General features: G+C 33.0%; 1 protein-coding gene across 1 annotated transcript; it reads left to right on the forward strand.

Annotated features, from left to right (window-relative positions):
- The first annotated feature begins 11,779 nt into the window (after nucleotides 1–11,779).
- Nucleotides 11,780–15,045, forward strand: LOC130636697 (uncharacterized). The gene is made up of 3 exons (XM_057446516.1): nucleotides 11,780–12,544; nucleotides 12,736–12,879; nucleotides 14,368–15,045. Exons 1-3 carry the CDS (start codon nucleotides 11,851–11,853, stop codon nucleotides 14,619–14,621), a joined length of 1,092 nt encoding a protein of 363 aa, XP_057302499.1. The 5' UTR covers nucleotides 11,780–11,850; the 3' UTR covers nucleotides 14,622–15,045.
- The last annotated feature ends 3,268 nt before the right edge of the window (nucleotides 15,046–18,313 follow it).

Raw genomic sequence — 18,313 nt, forward strand, 5'->3', positions numbered from 1 at the left:
AAAATGTCCGACAAAAAGGATGCAAAAATATCTAAAAAAAAAACGAAATATATTTTTCAAGATGTGACTGCCCTTGGCGTGAATTTAATCTCAAAAGTGAAACAGATTTCTCCAAAATAATGCAAACGCTTTTGTTTATATTTTTAATCCTCTTTGCAGTCTTTTTTATGCATTTGGCCCCTATAAGTTTAAAAGTTACTTTCCCAAGGATGTAATCAAATAAAACAACAATCAGCACCATTAACTACGGCAGTGCACTGTTCTTGCAATGTGAAATTGCTCCCACTCCTCCCCCACCATCAGTGTTACCGCGCAGGTCGCTGCGTCTTTTCGCCGTGTGATCACACATCGATTTTTTTTGGGGGGGGGGGGGAGTTGGAGAAATTGGTGCTATTTATTTGTCTGCCATTATATTTTATTACTGATTGTAGATACTGAAATATTCTACACTAACTTTTATAATATGCAAGCATCACTGCGTCGCTAAGAAAGTATGTTTTTATCAGGGTAAAGAGCAGGTGTCATATTTACATGATATATAGTTATAAACATGTGTTTTTAATGCGCTGCTGAACGCTTGATTTTCATATTTTTAGGTCCATTTATGTTTTCACCGAAAACTCAATTTTTTTAGGAAATTTTTTGTTTCATAAATTTTTTTAATCCCTTTTTACGGAGTTCTCATAGTGACGGAGTTGCTAAGTGTGGCCTGATTTTTTTAACATTGTCATCACTGATGATCTTGAATAGCAACTTTATCAATAGCCATAAATATATTTGCTGCTCACTATTTTGTTTTACGTTATACTGCACTCATATTCATACAGTTTATAGATGCTAACTTGATGGAAACAATTTTCGCGATAATTTAATTTTACGAATGTTTTATGTTATATTCTGGCAAATTTCTACGACATTTACGACAAAAGTTTGAAGGCATATATATTAAGGTCTATTTCTCGACCTGATGTGTAGTTACCGACTAATTGCTGCAGCTAGCACAATGTCAACAAAAAAATTATTTCTGTTAATAATTTATATGAAATTTCGCAAATGACGAAATTCAAAAAATATTGTAAAAACATACTTTCACGAATGTTGACAGTTGAAATTAGGCACATTGAGAAAAGCCTAATTCATTTCTTTAAGGTAGGTTAATTAATCTATTATAAAAAAACACGTACAAACATTATTACAAGCTTATTTTTAAATAGCAGATTTTTTTTACATGTAACTTCATAAATTATGGCGGTTTATTTGTCTTCATTGCGCCAGTTTATGTTATCTTTGTACTTCTTCGAAGTACAAAGATAATAGCATTGAAGATACTGTTTGAATAAGCAAGAAGAGTGGAAATTTTGGTCTGATGTAACATAAATAGTCCTGCTGTTAAAATTTGTGTTGAACTATGCAAGATAGAGTAAATAACATGTGAAAGATAATAAACGATTAAACAAAGAAACATAATCGCTATTGTTCTCGATACACGATCACTGATGTAATTATTTCTGGATTGCCGATTCTCTCTCATTGAGTTGTACCTTTTCCGGACATACTGCATTAAGTATAGTTGCGAAATTGCACCTGTTGTGAATTTGCATAAAAGCTGCAATAAAACTGGACTTGTCTAACACCTTAATATCTTTTCGAATTATTTTATTTTTTATAAGGTAAGTAAAATCTCATGTTGGGCTGTTGTATACAGTCATAGCATTATGCAATGCGAAAGTAATATCACCAGCACATGCAAAGGCGATTAAATGATTGAACACATACCGTCCCCGTATCAAATGTTTATCAGGATTTGTCACAACAATACATCGTTCCATTGATAATAAAATCGTCATTAACCATGAAAAAATATATGGAAAAGAACCAAAAAACATAGTAATGGCTTGAAAATGATTTTTTTTAACATCTGTCATCTTTAGAAAACCGTAAATTGGTACAGATAGCAGCCCAAAAAAAATCAGAAACACTCAGAACAATAAACAACATATTTTTTCTATTTCATTCCAGCTTTCAAAAAAGCTTCAACAATACAACATTGTATAATGATGAACAGTGCAGTAATTTCGTAGACAGTTCTAATTATAAATAAATAGAGATTATATTCTACATTTCCTATTGAATTGCTTTTTGAATTTGTTACATAAGAGTTGTAGTAGCAGGCGCCGAGTTTATGGCAATGTCCATCTATATAATAATACGCCAGTTCCGTGTCTCTGTGACAGGCAAAGCTGATACCGTCATTTTCCTTTGATGTTGCCGTAATTCTCTTTGAAGTCGGGTTTACTTTGGTTACATCACATGATGAAAACGACTTAATTTGATTTGCTGAAATAAATTTAACGGCTAACTTTCGAAAAATGGTGTCCTCTCGCTACCAAATAAACCCACAAAAGAACGATCTCGAAAAAAGTATAATAAGTGGTTCAAAAAACATATTAAAAAAGAAAAAAGTCCCAGTGAAGAAGGTAAAAAGTGAAGTGAGAAGTAGAAAACAAAAGCTAGAGTTTGAAGTGGATTTGAAATCACAAATAGTAAGAACTTGGATATTTTTAGAAGTTTGGTTTTTATGTCTCTGGAGTCGCATTTTCCAGGAAAAGCCACATTTTTATGTTTTACCGCGTATGTAGCTATATTTGTTTACGTTTTTTTGTATTAATTCTTGTGCCCTGGCGCGTAACTAATGTATTGTCCTAAAATTTAAAATGCTACATAAAGCTGTTGGTTGACTAAAAAACGGAAAATTCTCTGTTGAGAATGAAATACGGATGTGCTATGATAAATATTCACCTATGTATACACACCATCCGGATAAACTATCTGAGTTTATCACTAACATATTGCCGCACGTAGTGTAGTGGGTTCGTCTGCGGCTCCCAGTTATGGGGACCGCGGATCGAATCCCGCTCACTGCCAGGCAGTATGTTAGTGATGAACAAAGTAGTTTTCTTTCAGTATGACTTACACGCATTATACTCGCCCGTCAAGATCAGACGTCTGATCGGGGTGAAGCATTCTCTGTTGAGAATGAAATACGGATGTGCTATGATAAATATTCACCCATGTATACACACCATCCAGATAAACTAATAAAATTCCTTACTAACATATTGCCGCAAGTAGTGTAGTGGGTTCGTCTGCGGCTCCCTGTTATGGGGACCGCGGATCGAATCCCGCTCACTGCCAGGCAGTATGTTAGTGATGAACAAAGTAGTTCTCTTTCAGTATGGAAATCTTTGGTTTGTTGAACTGTATTGTTATTAATTTTACATTACTATTGCTTCTCTTTATATGTGTTTTACTAAGCATCAATAGCTAGCTTTAGTTTTAGCTAAGTGTTCCCAGTTTAAGCATATTGAACTGGGTGTCTTAGCTACTGTTAGCTAGTTAATGTTAGCATTCAAGTCCAGCTCCCCATCTCATGGCTAGCTCTAAGCCATGACTTCTGTTGTTATTCCTCTTTTTTAATTATCTATAGCTAACTACTATAGTTTCCAAATTTCTCTTCTTTTATGAGCACGAATTATGATGTAACAAGCTAGCTAGCTACCTACAAAATCTTTCAAAGACTTGAACTTTTGCAGAATAGTAGGATGTATTTTTATGCCCATAGAGTATAGATCAATTCTGTTGTTTACATTTTCAGTGATAAGCTCTTTCGGCTTTGGCATTTGTATGACAGGAAAAAAGATTGGGGTGTTAGGTGAAGCAAAGTAATTATCAGTTCATTTCTTCAAACGAAGGCATTCTTATGACATTTAATGAATTAAAATAAATCAGAAGGCATCAACCTACACTTGATAATAGTTAATGTCCCCGTTAGAAGAAATTCACAGTAAAAGACCTTTCTTCACCAAATCCTAGCATCTTTTTTCCTGCCACGCAAAAGCCAGAGCCAAGGAGATTACCGCTAAAAAGTAAACAAATGATGTCAGGCTGGAATTCATCTATAATTTTTTTCACATTACCTGTGCACTTTACAAGGGGGACCACATGCAATATGACAAGTGGAACGAATTTTATAGAATTTAAAGTGTGTGTGTTAAGTTATTTACTATTGTTTTGTTTCCGATTTTGTAATCTAATGGGCGATGACTGTATGCACTGAAATGACTGATTTTTCATTTTGATGTGTTTCATAATCTCTTTGTGGAAGATTGATGGGTAATGGCAATATACGACATGCTGAATGAAATTATTTTTGTTGATTTAGATGTGTTTCTCAAAAATCAATCTGTTTTAGATTTTGTGTGAACTTTTGTTTACGAGCCGTATACAATGTTTTCAAGATAATGATCTTTTTCAATTCAAGTTTATTCTTTGCTTATTGATTTTTTGACATTTAAGTTCAGAATTGTTGGTAAAGGGCAGTACGGATCATCATACTAAAAACGAAAATTTTTTGTGTTCTTAACTGGTTGATTTTTACATTTTTGTGTAAATTTTTGTGGGAGAGAATGGTATGCAACTGAAATGACTGATTTTTGTATATTTACATTTATTGTTTTCTAAGCTATGGCTTTTTCATATTTTTGTATAAGCTTTTAAGGGAAAGACAATATTTAAAATGTGTAAAGAACTTATTTTTGTTGATTTGTGCTAACTCTTGCAGGCCAACTTTTTGACATTTCAGAATAAAATACCGAGGGTTTTCAACATAATCACTTATAAGATGTACATGTTTGAGATGCATTATTTCTGACATTGTTATTATCCATGTTGTGACTGTTGGTGTTCTTACTGTCGGTTTTGTGAGTATTGGTGTCGTGAGTGTCGATGTTGTGAATGTCGATGTTGTAACTTTTTATCAACTAGATTTTGCACCTTGCACGCTGTTCTTTTTTTATTTTGTGTAAGATTTGACATTTGACATTTTGTGTAAGATTTTAAGAACATCTTTTTGTATATGCATTGCTTACGTCAGCAAAACATCTAAAGAAACTTATTTTTTAATGGCCTTTTGCCTAAGTGGATTTTTCCACGGGCTTTATCGACTAGTACTTCTTATATTGAAGCAGTAGCTATCTTCTTTGTGGCTGCTTTGAAGGAAATAAAAATCGTTGAAAATAATGTAATAAATACATAATCGTATATACTTATACGAAATTATTTTCAACAAAATTGCTATATTTAATTAATCTTATAGCTTTTTATTTATTCTACGCTGATATTACACTGCTAGTTTTCATCTACTAGTCGTTAGCGCGTGGAAAAATCCACGTGTTCGCCCGTCACAGCTAAGCTACCATTTTGCGTGACAGACGGACGGACGGACGGACGGACGCTATTAAGTGCTTTTTAAAATCAGTTTGTCTTTATTTCATGATACCTTGCCTAGCAATCCAAATAGAATCTGTGTATCTTAAAAATATAATACGTTTAAAAGATAAAAATAACCAGTAATGATAGATTATCTTGTGGGTGGCAGACAGTTTATGAGACGCCATCACAATCTTTATATGGATTTCAGGACAAAACCAATTTAAGCATTGTGAAGTGGGCTTTTACCTTTATCATGGTTTATTATCAGAGAAGTTCAGCGGTGAAAGCAATATTTTTTTAAAGAAGCAAACGGTGGTTAGAGCCCACTGTCATTATTCAATTAAATCGCCCGCGGTACATAGCCATGATTCGTTCTTTCGATCTGTCACAGAATTGGAGAAGGTGGCCTCTGGATTTAAACATCAAAATATACTTTTCATAGAAGAAGAAGACCATTCCTTAGCGGCGTAAAAGCACTATCCGCGGCAAAAGGCACACTTCAGCGGAGATGATGGAAGCAAAAAACACGTACCATAAGAAATCTGAATCAATACAAGCACAGATTACCTAGTTTTAAAGACAAGGTGAGGTCTTTCAGAATACGGTTTGAGGGGAAGATGAATCACTACCTCCATTGCGTAATCCTGTACCTCCTAGGAACCTTTTCGAGAGGCCAACAGTTCTGGAAAAAATTCTAGGTATTTAATTCAAAAAATCTTTCCCAATTTTTAATAATCTTCTGCTGCTTGTTAAGCTAATGAGCTTACAAGCTTTTGAGAGATTCATCAAAAAGATGCTCAAAAAAGTCAAATTGGCTGAAGCTTTCGAGGTATTTTGTGAAGTGATTGCGTTCAACTGTCCGCAAAACATGGAGCTGACATTTAACAGGTATCTCGGAAACGACCTTCTGTTTCAGGCGTCCAGCACGCTGAAACCAGAGAGGAAGTGTCCGATACAACTTTATATATTTTACGATTTTAACTCGGTCGGCATAAGCGGAACCTTCCAAAACACGCCTGTAATGAAATCTATACGAAGCATTACACCAAGCTTTCACTTTGAGCAATTTAAAAAATCTGTCTTTTAGGTATTCGTGCATGTGTATGTAAAAGTCTTTACCAGTATGTCCCTGTCCAAGAATGTTATTGAGACAAAAATCATTGGATAATTCCTATGATTTTGGTCTCAATAGAACCCAATGAAACTTTGTCCTGTTTAGGAGAACGATAGTTTATAGCGCATCGCATTAATACGCTCAGTTATATAGCTTTTACCAGATGCGTCTATCGAAGTCCTAGACCCGTTCTCTTTCGATGACAAAATAGTGAGGACGAAGCGCATGAAATAGAAACAGACATTAAACGTTTGAAAAAGTTTCATCTGCAAGATAAACGTGAAAGAAGGATATACGATAAAATAATGTAAAGAAAATTAAATCAGTATCTCTCATATGGTTTAAAAATAGACTTAACTGCAAAGGTAAAAAATGCAAAAGGTAAGTATATTCTTATACTGGTTTTCTCATATCCTACTCATCAGAGTATATATAGTTTCATTTCAGACGAATAGTCTTAAGTTCCAGGACAAAAACTTGACAATTCAAAAAATTTTACAAGAACGCTCTTAAATTTGCGTTCGACACTGAGTGCCAAAAAAACTGACTTTAAAAATTACCTGCGTATGTCTAACATAACTACTTGTAGCAGAAAATAACAGAGCGATTTCTGATAGAAATGGTTCATCTAGGTAGAGAAGTAAATTCGCGGTATATATAGACAAAAATACTATCGCATAAAGATACCAAATTTAAATCTTCCTTTTACAGCTAAGCGCCAACAGCCTAAAGACAACATTACTAAAAGACATACTGCAATTATCCCTATTGGCCTCAAAATGTTACTTTATAATGAAATGTTCTGTCTGCTTTGCTCTAGAAAGAGTCTTGCAATGATGGTTCTATAGCCTGTTGAAATAGAACAGAATCAAATTATCTCGCAATCAGGAATTCCAACCTATGATGTTATCAAACGTGGCAGCTTCCAAATGATGCGGCATTATACTTAGAAAAATTGGACGTTACTGCAGTGCAATCATATGAAGAGTTTAGTATTGCAGCGTGGAAACTTCTATCCATAATGTAAACGGTGTATACTATAGATAGAGAGGAGAAAATGAAGAATGTTAGGGTTAGATAGTCTTAGATATCTTCCTTGACTTTAGTTACCTGTGTTTCACTATTAATTTCAAATTTCCAATATAATAGGTAAAAAACTTAAAATAGGCGTTAGTAATTCCGTGATTACTGTTTAACAAACAATAACAATCAACTAATTACCGATCCTTTTGTTTTTAAATAAAAGAAAATATCAGGCGATGAAGAAGGGAGTAACACATCTTCTGTATATAACTAACTTTCTCCTTTTAAAGTCCTCGTCCCAATAACTTGTCTGTCTTGGAATAGTCGATATGAAGTACATAGTTTTAAACAACTGTCACTCATCGAATGACCAAATGTTTATAAAGTTGCTTATTGATGCAACTTTCTTTAGCGAACAGTTTTAAAATATGTGAAAAATGTACGTTAATATTATAGAGAAAAAAGGCCGGTTTCATTTTCTCACTGTTCCACTGTGACAATTTTCTCCATTTTCTTGGTATGTCTAAATAAATTTGATTTTATAATTTCTACAGCATTTGTTGCTTGCAGTTGAGTTTTAACACATTGAAAGCGTTTAAAGGGCACTTTACGACTGCTTTTGGTTTTTCGTTTTTTTCTGTCATCCTCGTAACATATATATATTAGAAGTGTTTAATTCAATATGTAGAATTTTTAAGAATCAATAATGAATCTCAATTTTTCTTAATTATATTATTAAGGCACTTTCCTTTTTTATCTTACGGAATGTTGTTGCGATTATTAGCATTTTAATTAGCATTTTAATAACTCCTTATGCAGCTGATTAACAGACAGTTGAACGTCAGGGAAATTGCAATATATTTTTTTTCATACCCTCCTTAAGTCTTATCAATATAAAGTTAAAATAAAATACCTTAAAACGTCCTGCAGCTTTGTTTCGTGTTTGTCATGATTCATGTTCATCTCCTTTTTAAAACCTGTTTAGCAAACTCACTGTCTAATCCTTATGACATAACTGAAAACGTTTACAGACTAAAATGAATCGAATTTTTATATGCCATAACGTGTAATGTTAACACTTTTGACTAACCATTGTTAAATTGAAAATACATATTTGTAGAATTGAATGAATGAAATATACTCACTTTTAAAGGAATTTTTTCTGTGAGATTCGACATCTCAGTTGGCAATGTAACATGTTCCTTTTTTTCATTTGTAATCATTTCAGCGGAAAGAAGGGGACACACATTCATCAACTGTTTATATTATTTACCAATTAGAGATCTAAAAATCATGCTCTTATCTGCCTTTCTTATGTGATACCAAGTTGTGTTTTGTGCAAGTTGGTTAATTAAAGTGAGGTCTCGACAGCCCGAGCCAGCTTTTGCCGGGCTTATTCTTTTATGTGATAGCCCCTTGAGACATAATTGGCAATTTCAGCAAACCTTTAAGGAAAAAATTCTCTATACCATAATTTGTCTGCACAAGGTGCTTTTGTTGCTGGTAATGTCAATTAGTACTTGTTAGATAAAGTACTTTTACACTATGGAACATACTACTTTTTGCTTCTACCTACAAAATAAATATATTTGAAGTCTTTTTACATTTAGTTGCAGACAAAACAATCGGAAACATGCATTGCTTTTTGATTATTACTATTATCTTAACATCCTGTTGGAACGTCAGAGAGCACGTGCTACAAACTGATAAAGACAACAATCAATATCCTACAGAAACTTTAGGTAGTAAATTGTGTAGTGCATGTATTGAAAAAATGATCGCCAAATATCAAAGACAGATATAAAACAAAAGCATTCTTGGTTTGTAGTACGTTAAGTAATAAATCATTTGTTGGAGAGAGGCATGTGCAATTAAACTTTGTGAATAAGACCTTGAAAATTGTGCAAAATTAAGAAAACAAAATTTTCATTTAGTAAGCTCAAATAGGAATTGTTTTGCGTAAATTTTATTCAATTCAAATGATTAAAAAAAGAGAAAGGTATAATTCGAAATAAAAAAATGTGAATGCGAACTTTAAGTTTTTCGCAACATTTCGCAAACATTAATTCCAAAATCGTTTCTTTTTCATTCATTTCTTACCTTAAGTTATATTCTTGTTTTGTTATTCTAGATTTTCGTGTTAAATGTAGATATAATAAAGACATTGATCCTAAAAACTTCGATCCAAAACCACGATATTTACAAAAGAGTTAACCAAACAAAAAAAAATTAAGTTTGACTTTTAGATATTTAATTACACGATCTCAAAATGATAACAAAGATACATATTTTGAATATTCATTGCAAGCTGAGGTGCTTGTTTCGAGACATCTTCTACAGGATCTTAAGTACATCGTTCTATAAAAACATTTCTGCCTTCACTTCTTTACACTTATAATCTAATTATTCTAGGCTAACTAATACACGTTAATTTTAGATACTTTCTAAAAAACATGCTTTTTTCTTAAGATAAGAGATCTCAAATAAACAAAACTTTAGCATAGAAATGAAACAAAAGAATAATTGTGGAAATTAAAACATTCCGCGTTTTTTACAAAAATCTTGCTTAAAATTATGTCAGAAATAAAAAGCCTATAACTTGTGCAAACATCAATGGGTTGACTTGAAATTATCAGAGACGTTTTCTTGAACATTAACTGTGCCATGGTTATAACGGAGTTACAACGACGCACGTATTTCTTATGTTTTAAGCATTTTTTTGCAACAAATATTTTTGATGTAGTCCCCTTTCTCTAAAGAATACAGAAGTTTTTTCGTGCTTTTAATGTTCACATATATCCTCTAAAGATGATTGGCTAATAAAATTCAGAAGCCAGTTAGACCCCAGCCCTCAGGGAATAGTATTTGAATAGCTTTTAAAAAACGTAAACAAACGCAAGTATGCCCCAAATCTGTGCATGTCCAAGCAACTTTCAATCTCGCATAGTTTCAAAGGACACTGCTTTCGATGGAAATTTGAACGGACTTTAAAAAAAACTATTCGTGAGTTGCATCATCTCCTGTTCTTTTATACCTCCATGGTTCATTCCAATTTAGTTAATTAGTTAATTTTTTTTTTTGCCATCCTTGGCTACTTAGTAGGAATTTTAATTTTTTGTATTATGAAGGTCACTACGTTACGGCAAATAAAACTTTAATCTTTTTTATCAAGCGCAATCATTTCTTTAATAAAGCCCCTTTTTACAAGAAAACGTTTTGACTTTTAAGATTTTGGGTGAATAAACTAATCTTCTGTTGTGTTGTTGTTTTTTTTAGCACAAAAATCAAGTCCTAGTTGATCTTAATTTACTTTTTATCGATAGATACAGTTGACATTTAATAGAAGTAGTTTTAGTAACGTAATTTGTTATGCATTAATGTTGACAAGGATGAAATTGCATGTAATTACAATTATAATTCGACTATCTTTTTGTAATTATTTTTAAACATTCCCTTATTAATTGGTTAATTTAAATAAATTGTTGATCCCTTACTCATACAATACAAGTATATTGTTCAGCTTAGAGGGGAATATCCGACTGTGAATATGTCGTTTCTTTAATTGACCTAAATCCTCCCTAAAAACCTACTACTAAAGCAAAATTGACTTCATGTTTATATGCGACATTATATTCAGGAAGTTTGCTTGTAAAAACGTGCAACATTGCTTAGAAAATCAATTAAAAACTATATCATGAAATAATAGGAATCCAGGTATTGCAAATGCTTCCCACGTTCACCTTTTGGGAACATGATTCTCTGCATCCGTGCATTGCTGTAATGATCCATAATAAAGGTTCCATAATAAAGGTTATAAGCCTTTTTGATTGTGATGAAACTTAAAAATCTACTTCTCAATTGTCAAAAAAATGTCTAGATTAGAGATATACAAAAATTAAAACTTTTTAAAATGAATCTTTATAACTATTACAGGCATCGCACGAGAAACAACAAGACAAAGCAGTTTTAAGCAAACAGCACGAAGTATTTTTATTGCATTGTTTGTAAAATCCCTCCAAATTACTATAACGTGATCTATTATAACGTGATCTCGAATGCGTAAACGAAAGAATAGGAAGTGTAAGCCCATAATAACAAATGCTGGGGAAACTTTTGGCTTTCAGATTGACGGGGGTAAAGCTTTTTACCGGAACTGTATTTTAATTTATTTGTATACTTTCATATTAGTTAAAGTACGAATTTGTTTCGTTGTTTGGCTAACCAACAATTTAAAAAATATATCTTTAAAATAACTATGTATTTTTTTTAACTCCCTAACACAGACGATATAAAATTTAAATGATGCTGACAACCCCCTGATTCTATGTTTTCTGCTTCATTAAGAAATTAATTATAAATGAAGCACATTTACAGTGATCACAAAAAAATTTACATAAGTGCATGAAGGTGAATAATACAACATTAATTTGTTAAAAAACAAAATGGCTAAATTCAACTTGATTTCTTTCCTTGGGGCAACTGTATTGGGTATATCTGCAGTTTTTTTTATTGTTGCTGTTTCTACAAGATATTGGATAATAGGCGATACTCAAATAGACATGGAGAAATTTGTTGATGCATATATAGAAAAGAGAATTTTGATGGAAGCAAATCTAACTACAACTATGACAATTACAACGCCCGGAACTATAACGCCCGAAATAAAAACGGTAGACGCTACCACCGCCGAGGCTACAGCCACTGAAGCTACCACTACCAAGGCTACAAGCACTGAAGCTACCACCACTGAAGCTGCCACTACTGAAACTACAACAATCGAAGCTACCACCACCGAGATTACAAGCACTGAAGCTACCACCACCGAAGCTGCCAATGCTGAAACTACAACCTCTGAATCCATGACTAGCTCAAGCACAAGCACTGAAGCTCCAACTACAACGTACACAACAGCCATTCTTGAGAAAGTTACCAATCAATCCTTCATGGGTAACTACAGCGTATTTAATTATTCTGGTATTACCATGAAAACAAATTCATACTTTGGTTTAAAATCTCTTCTATTGGAGTTTGAATTAAATGTGCAACCGGAATATGCATTTGATTTTTCTTACGATGATTATGATGATATGACCACGACAATGTCGCAATATTCAGATTTCAAGGATCTAAAGAAAGGTAAGCTTATGTATTTCTTTATACATGATTTGGAAAAACTAAAGTTCTTTCTTTTATTTAATTTTAACACGCTATAATACCGTAACGGCAGTTAGAGACCTGATCAAGCCATGTAAAATGAATGTAAAATAATAAAAAAGAAATGTTACTCCTTTAACAAAATTGCTACAAATATACGTTATTTCTTTTAGATCTTGGAGGAATGTATGGCTGTTTGACTTCAGCTGCCGTCTTTACTGCTTTTGCAGCATTTCTGTGGTTCTTCAAAGTATGCATTGAAACAAAATGGACGAAGATACTGCTTTTCAACATCGTCATCGTCTGTTTATTGGCAGGTATGGTTTCATGCATAGCACAATCTAGGATCTATACTACATTAAAATGCGATGCATGCTTTTTTGTTTTAGAATGCCCAAAAATCTATAAGTAAAACTAATATGGGATTATATATAAAGATAAGGGTCGCAGCGTTCTTATGTCAGAAGCAGGGAAGATTAGATTTAAAGATTAGATTTTAAAATTTAAAAGTGGTACCTAATGTAAAAAACAACAACAACGAAGGAGATAAATCAATACATTGGCAATTAGCTACACACAAAAAAAGAGATTAAGCGTATGAATAATCATGAAGGTAGAATTAAAGAAGGAAATTGACCCCTTCTAAATCTGGATCAGAACTCTGATCAAATTGCTATTGGTTCGACCTTGGATTTCCATGCTCGATGTCATTTCACGGCTTTTGTACAAAAAAAATTCCGTATTTCTTGTTTATATGTAAAAAAAAATCTAACCAAAGCACGACTATTCTAGAACTGTCGCATTGTTTTCCCTCTCAGGGGGAGAGTGATTTGTCATAACAATTTTTAATTATCTGCGTAATTTATAAAATCAGATTTTTTAACCAGTTTTTTAACCTTCTATATAAAGCAAAATATGCTCAAAGATTTACAAAATGTAGCATGATGAAACTGTGAGTATGATTGAGTAAAAAATGCAAAAAAAGAGCTAACTATTTAATGTTTAAAGTTCCTAAATAGAACCAAAAGTTATTAAAAATTTCTGAGACCTATTTCTAGTATGTTTTCCTGCTGTGTGTGACAGCAGGAAAACATACTAAAAAACATAATAGGCAAATCAGCCATTTTAAAATAAAATATTGTCCAATGCTTATAAGCATATCAATTATTTCTCGAACAATGAAATTTGCTGTAACTGACACGGGTTAGAATTTAAAAAGACAACATGAATGAAGGTTTGCAACTAATCGCATTACGGATGATTTGAATAAAAACAAAATAGTTCATTCTCCTTCTTTATTTCTACCTCGATGTATTAATGTACTCATTATGATGTAGCATAACATGGGGTATACCTGCGATAAATGAACAGTAAGAATTAAATTAATACCTGAATTATCTTGTTAGTTAGGTAGCCAGATATACTCACATGGGTATATGTGTTTATATTACTTTAGGATGTTACCTTTTTACACCAAAATCATGCAGCATATAAATATAATTCACTTACAAGTAAATAACAGGTTTTATAGGCAATTAACTATTATTTTTCTCGTAAATACAACTAGCATTAACGGACTTTTTAACCAGGGGGAATTCCTAGAAAATTTGAAGTCGTTGTTGTTGTGGTAACACGTATAGTGCACGAATATTATAGCATACGAATTTTGTGAACATTCCCTGGAAAAAGCGGCTAAATCATTTTTTATTTTTTTTTGCTTAGTCCTTTATATAATCTTATGTTACCTTTAATAAATGATATATTAAAAAGTTTATATGTTAAAGAAAATACATTTTTTCTTTTAGTTATTTTTGCTGTTATTGGATTGTCTTTATTACCTCGAACTCTCTCAACAGTTAAAACATTGAGCGGTACAATGTATGAAGATGCAATGAAAAAATCCGTATTCCATGGTAATCCATTCGAGGATGCAAAATTCTCTTATTCGATAGATTATTCTTTCTACCTCGGGATTGTTGGAGTTGTTCTGCTGGCTATTGGTGCAATTGTGAGCGTTGTCGATTTGCTCTTATACGTGCCAGAACATAAAAAACAATGAAACGGTTTCATTCATAATAATTTTTTTAAATTCAAGTTCTTAATGCAAGACATTTAGGCTATATAAAATGTTTTGTTGTAATTGTAAAATATAAAGCACAAATGTTTATGATGATTTTACGTTAAATACATCTTTAACGAATCGCAATTTTTATTAAAAAAAAAATATATTAAAAGGTCTCACAAAAGCTTCATCAACGCTGTTTAAATTCAACTATTAATTGAACAAAAACGTGCAACAAAATATAGTTTCTAACAAGGTTACTATTTCACAACTGCCGTTTTATTACGTTGTCATTCCATAGAAATATAAACATACCGTGTAACTGTGTAATGAAGTTTAAAAATGCTACGATAAAATTGGTTAGATTATTGTGATTATGCTGTATGCAGCACCTGTAGTTAAATATACTCATAATCGTTGCTTTCTTGTTTGTTTGATCGAAATTACTGTTACAATTGAGCAGCTAGTCAACGATACTGCGAAGATACTTATACTCTGCAACGTTGTTAATTAATTGTCCACGATAAAAGACATCTAGTTGTTCCGCAGTATCTGCTAAACGCTTTCCAAAACTAAACATTATCGCCTCTGTTTTTCCTTTCTTAACGTTAACGATAAGCTTTTTACAATTAAAATAACGTGCAATCCTCACTAGATCTTCACCCAGAAATTGCTCAAGTTGTTCCTTCACTTTGTTAGCAACATATATTACAGTATCATCGGCATACACAACTGTTCTGCAGTATTAGAGACACTCAGGAAAGTCAATAAAAAACAGAACAAATAATAGTGGTCCCAGAATGGAACCCTGTGATATACCTGACGATAGTGGTTGAATTATTGAGGAATGTCTTTCCAGGAGTACCAATTGTTGACGAGAAAATAGATAGCTCTTAATCCATTCGTGCTCCACGCAACCGATACAATATTCATGTAATTTGTTGAGCAGAAACCCATGCCCAACCGTGTCAAAAGCTTTAGTAAGATATATAAACACGGCAGCCACCATTTCTCCTTTGTCTATATTTGTTCTGATGTTATCACGAAGTAAGTTTAACGCTAATTCTGTTGATCTATTGTTCCTATATTTGAACTGCCAACTGTTTAATACATTGTTACCTTCAAGATAAGACGATCGCTGTGTATGTATAGCACTTTCTAAGATCTTTGAAAATTTTGGTAGGATCGAGATAGGCCTATAATTTTCAGGTTTCTTGACATCTCCAGATTTAAAAATCGAAATAATCCTTGCACTCTTTCCATTCAGATGGTACTGTACCACTTCTTAAAGATAAGTGTATTATATACGTGAACGGATTTAATATCTCCTTGCTACAGTCTTTTTATCATTCCGGATGGTAACTTATCTGATCCAGTACCTTTTTTCCTTTTTGAACGATTTTAACTGTTTTTCAACAAAGGTCTTAGACACATTTGTGAAAGAGAAAATTTGAGTCGTTTGTATAGCTTTTCTTTTGTAATATCTCCATACGTAATTCGAGAACGAAATAACTTTAGAATTTAGCTCGCTAACAACGTTACTGAAGTATTTCGAAAATTGGTTTGCTAGAGTTTTATTATTAGATTTAGTCGAAGATCCCATAGACAGTTTTGACTTAGAAGGAAATACCGCTTTAGCAGCATCCGAAAATGTTCTTGGGTTAGACTTGTTTTCGTGAATAAGGTTTAGATTATACTTCTGTTTTTATTCCCTCACTTTCCCATTACATTTATCGCGTGCATGTCGATATTCCTCCCAGTCTTCTTCACTTTTAGTTTTACTGCAACGGGGTTTCCTCTCACTGTTTTTATTTTGAAAGGTGCGCTTACATCACAAGTGTGTATGAGCGATTGTGTAACGGCATTAAATTCATATAATCTATCCCAATTATGTTTCTAACACATTCCTTAAATTTCTCAGGCTCATAATCTTTGTAATCTCTGCGTAGTAATGTCTTTGATTCGTATTTGAAGTTATTAATTTTTCTCACACACACAATAAGTTTGTGGTCCCTCAAGGAAAGTTGATGAACAATAACTTTTTATAAAGCTGCTGGATTGTTAATAATCCGCTGCTGATTTCTCCTTATATTTAGCGAGAACTCGTCCCTGCACTAGCGGGGCTTCGACGGGTTGTTCGTCCCTGCGATAGGGGGCTGGTATTTCGTGTGCGGTCAACACGGTTACAAACAGACAGACGACAGTCATTATTAAAGAGAATTATACTTTACGTACTTGAATTCTGTAATAAGTTTTAATTTTCGAGTAAGCTTTACTCTATTCTTAATCTTTGGTGTATACATTAAAATTTGTAGTCGACTTGATACAGTATCTAACAATGTACAGCGAAAATGCTTAGAAAAATGGTGCTAATTATTGTAATTTTTAAATTTATGTGAATCGATACAATAAGTTGCTCTTGTTCTTGTCAATAGAAGTGTTCAAAATGAACTTACTTGTGGAAAAAAAATTGATGCAGTGTAGCAGCACAGTTGACACGCAAACTCGTGTTTTTCATTTTGTGCCAAGTAATTTTTTCGTATGCAAAACAACAACAAATTCTGATTACTACCTTGTGTCTTTTTAATTAGGAACGTACGAACGAACGAACCAACGAACGAAATCATGGCTAAGCCGGATGCGAAAAACTCCCTTCTATGCGGAAACATATCCTTAGACCCCAGTGCTACAGCAAAAAAATGCACCGATATCTTTCGTAGTATGAATTAAATTTTTGACTGTATAAAGCACCGTCAAACATTTGCAGATAAATTTGTAGATTAATTCACTCTAAAACGATTCACGTTTAGGTAACCATTCGGCTTAACCAAAACAATAAATTGATATTTCTGTTCGAGATGAGCCACATATCGACAAGTGTATGCGAAACGTCCATCTGACGTTAGAAAAGACGCTGCTTAAGTTCCTTTACGGTCAAGTGTTTTATGCCGTAAAACCTCGATTTTTCACAGAATAGAAAAATGTTTTCTTAATATACCTTCTCCCTGTTGTACCTGTATTTCTTTTCACGGTCCTTTATGTTGTTGTCCTTCAGGCACATTAGCCCAAGTTAGTTTACAATACTTTGACTACTTTATGTAAATCTGTTCTGTGTTTTAAGCCGAGGATAATGTTAACAACAACTTTAAAGTATCATACGTTCATACGATAATCTAAAGAATATACAAAAAATACATCAACCTGACAGACTCTGCAACACATAATGAGAAAATGACTTACTATGATGTCTCCCTACTTAGCTAGGCTTTAACACAAATGAACTAATACAAGAAACAATCGAGTAAATTGTAGCGACAACGTTCTGCTTCTGATCTCTTTGTCCCAACTGATCCATACGGAGGGTCTTTTGCGTATACTAAATGTAGCTCTTCGAATTTATTGCGTAACAAAATTGCAGCGTCTTTGATCTAACTAAAATTATTGTAGTTATTATATATGATTATTGAAATATGAGACCACCTGAGAACGATTTTGGGCCAATTTTGCAAAGCTGAGTGATTCTATCCATTTCGGAAATAAAGGGTTGATTACGTAAATAACAAAATTAAAACCCAACATTTAAGCACTACACTGTAGTCAACGCGGTAAAAAATTCTAAAAAATTGTGTGCCCATCGACGGGTGAATTATGTTGTCATAAAACAGGTCTTTTCTATTTTTCTTCTGCCC

The sequence above is a fragment of the Hydractinia symbiolongicarpus genome, chromosome 1 (assembly GCF_029227915.1).
Source record: "Hydractinia symbiolongicarpus strain clone_291-10 chromosome 1, HSymV2.1, whole genome shotgun sequence".
Classification (NCBI taxonomy): Eukaryota; Metazoa; Cnidaria; class Hydrozoa; order Anthoathecata; family Hydractiniidae; genus Hydractinia; species Hydractinia symbiolongicarpus.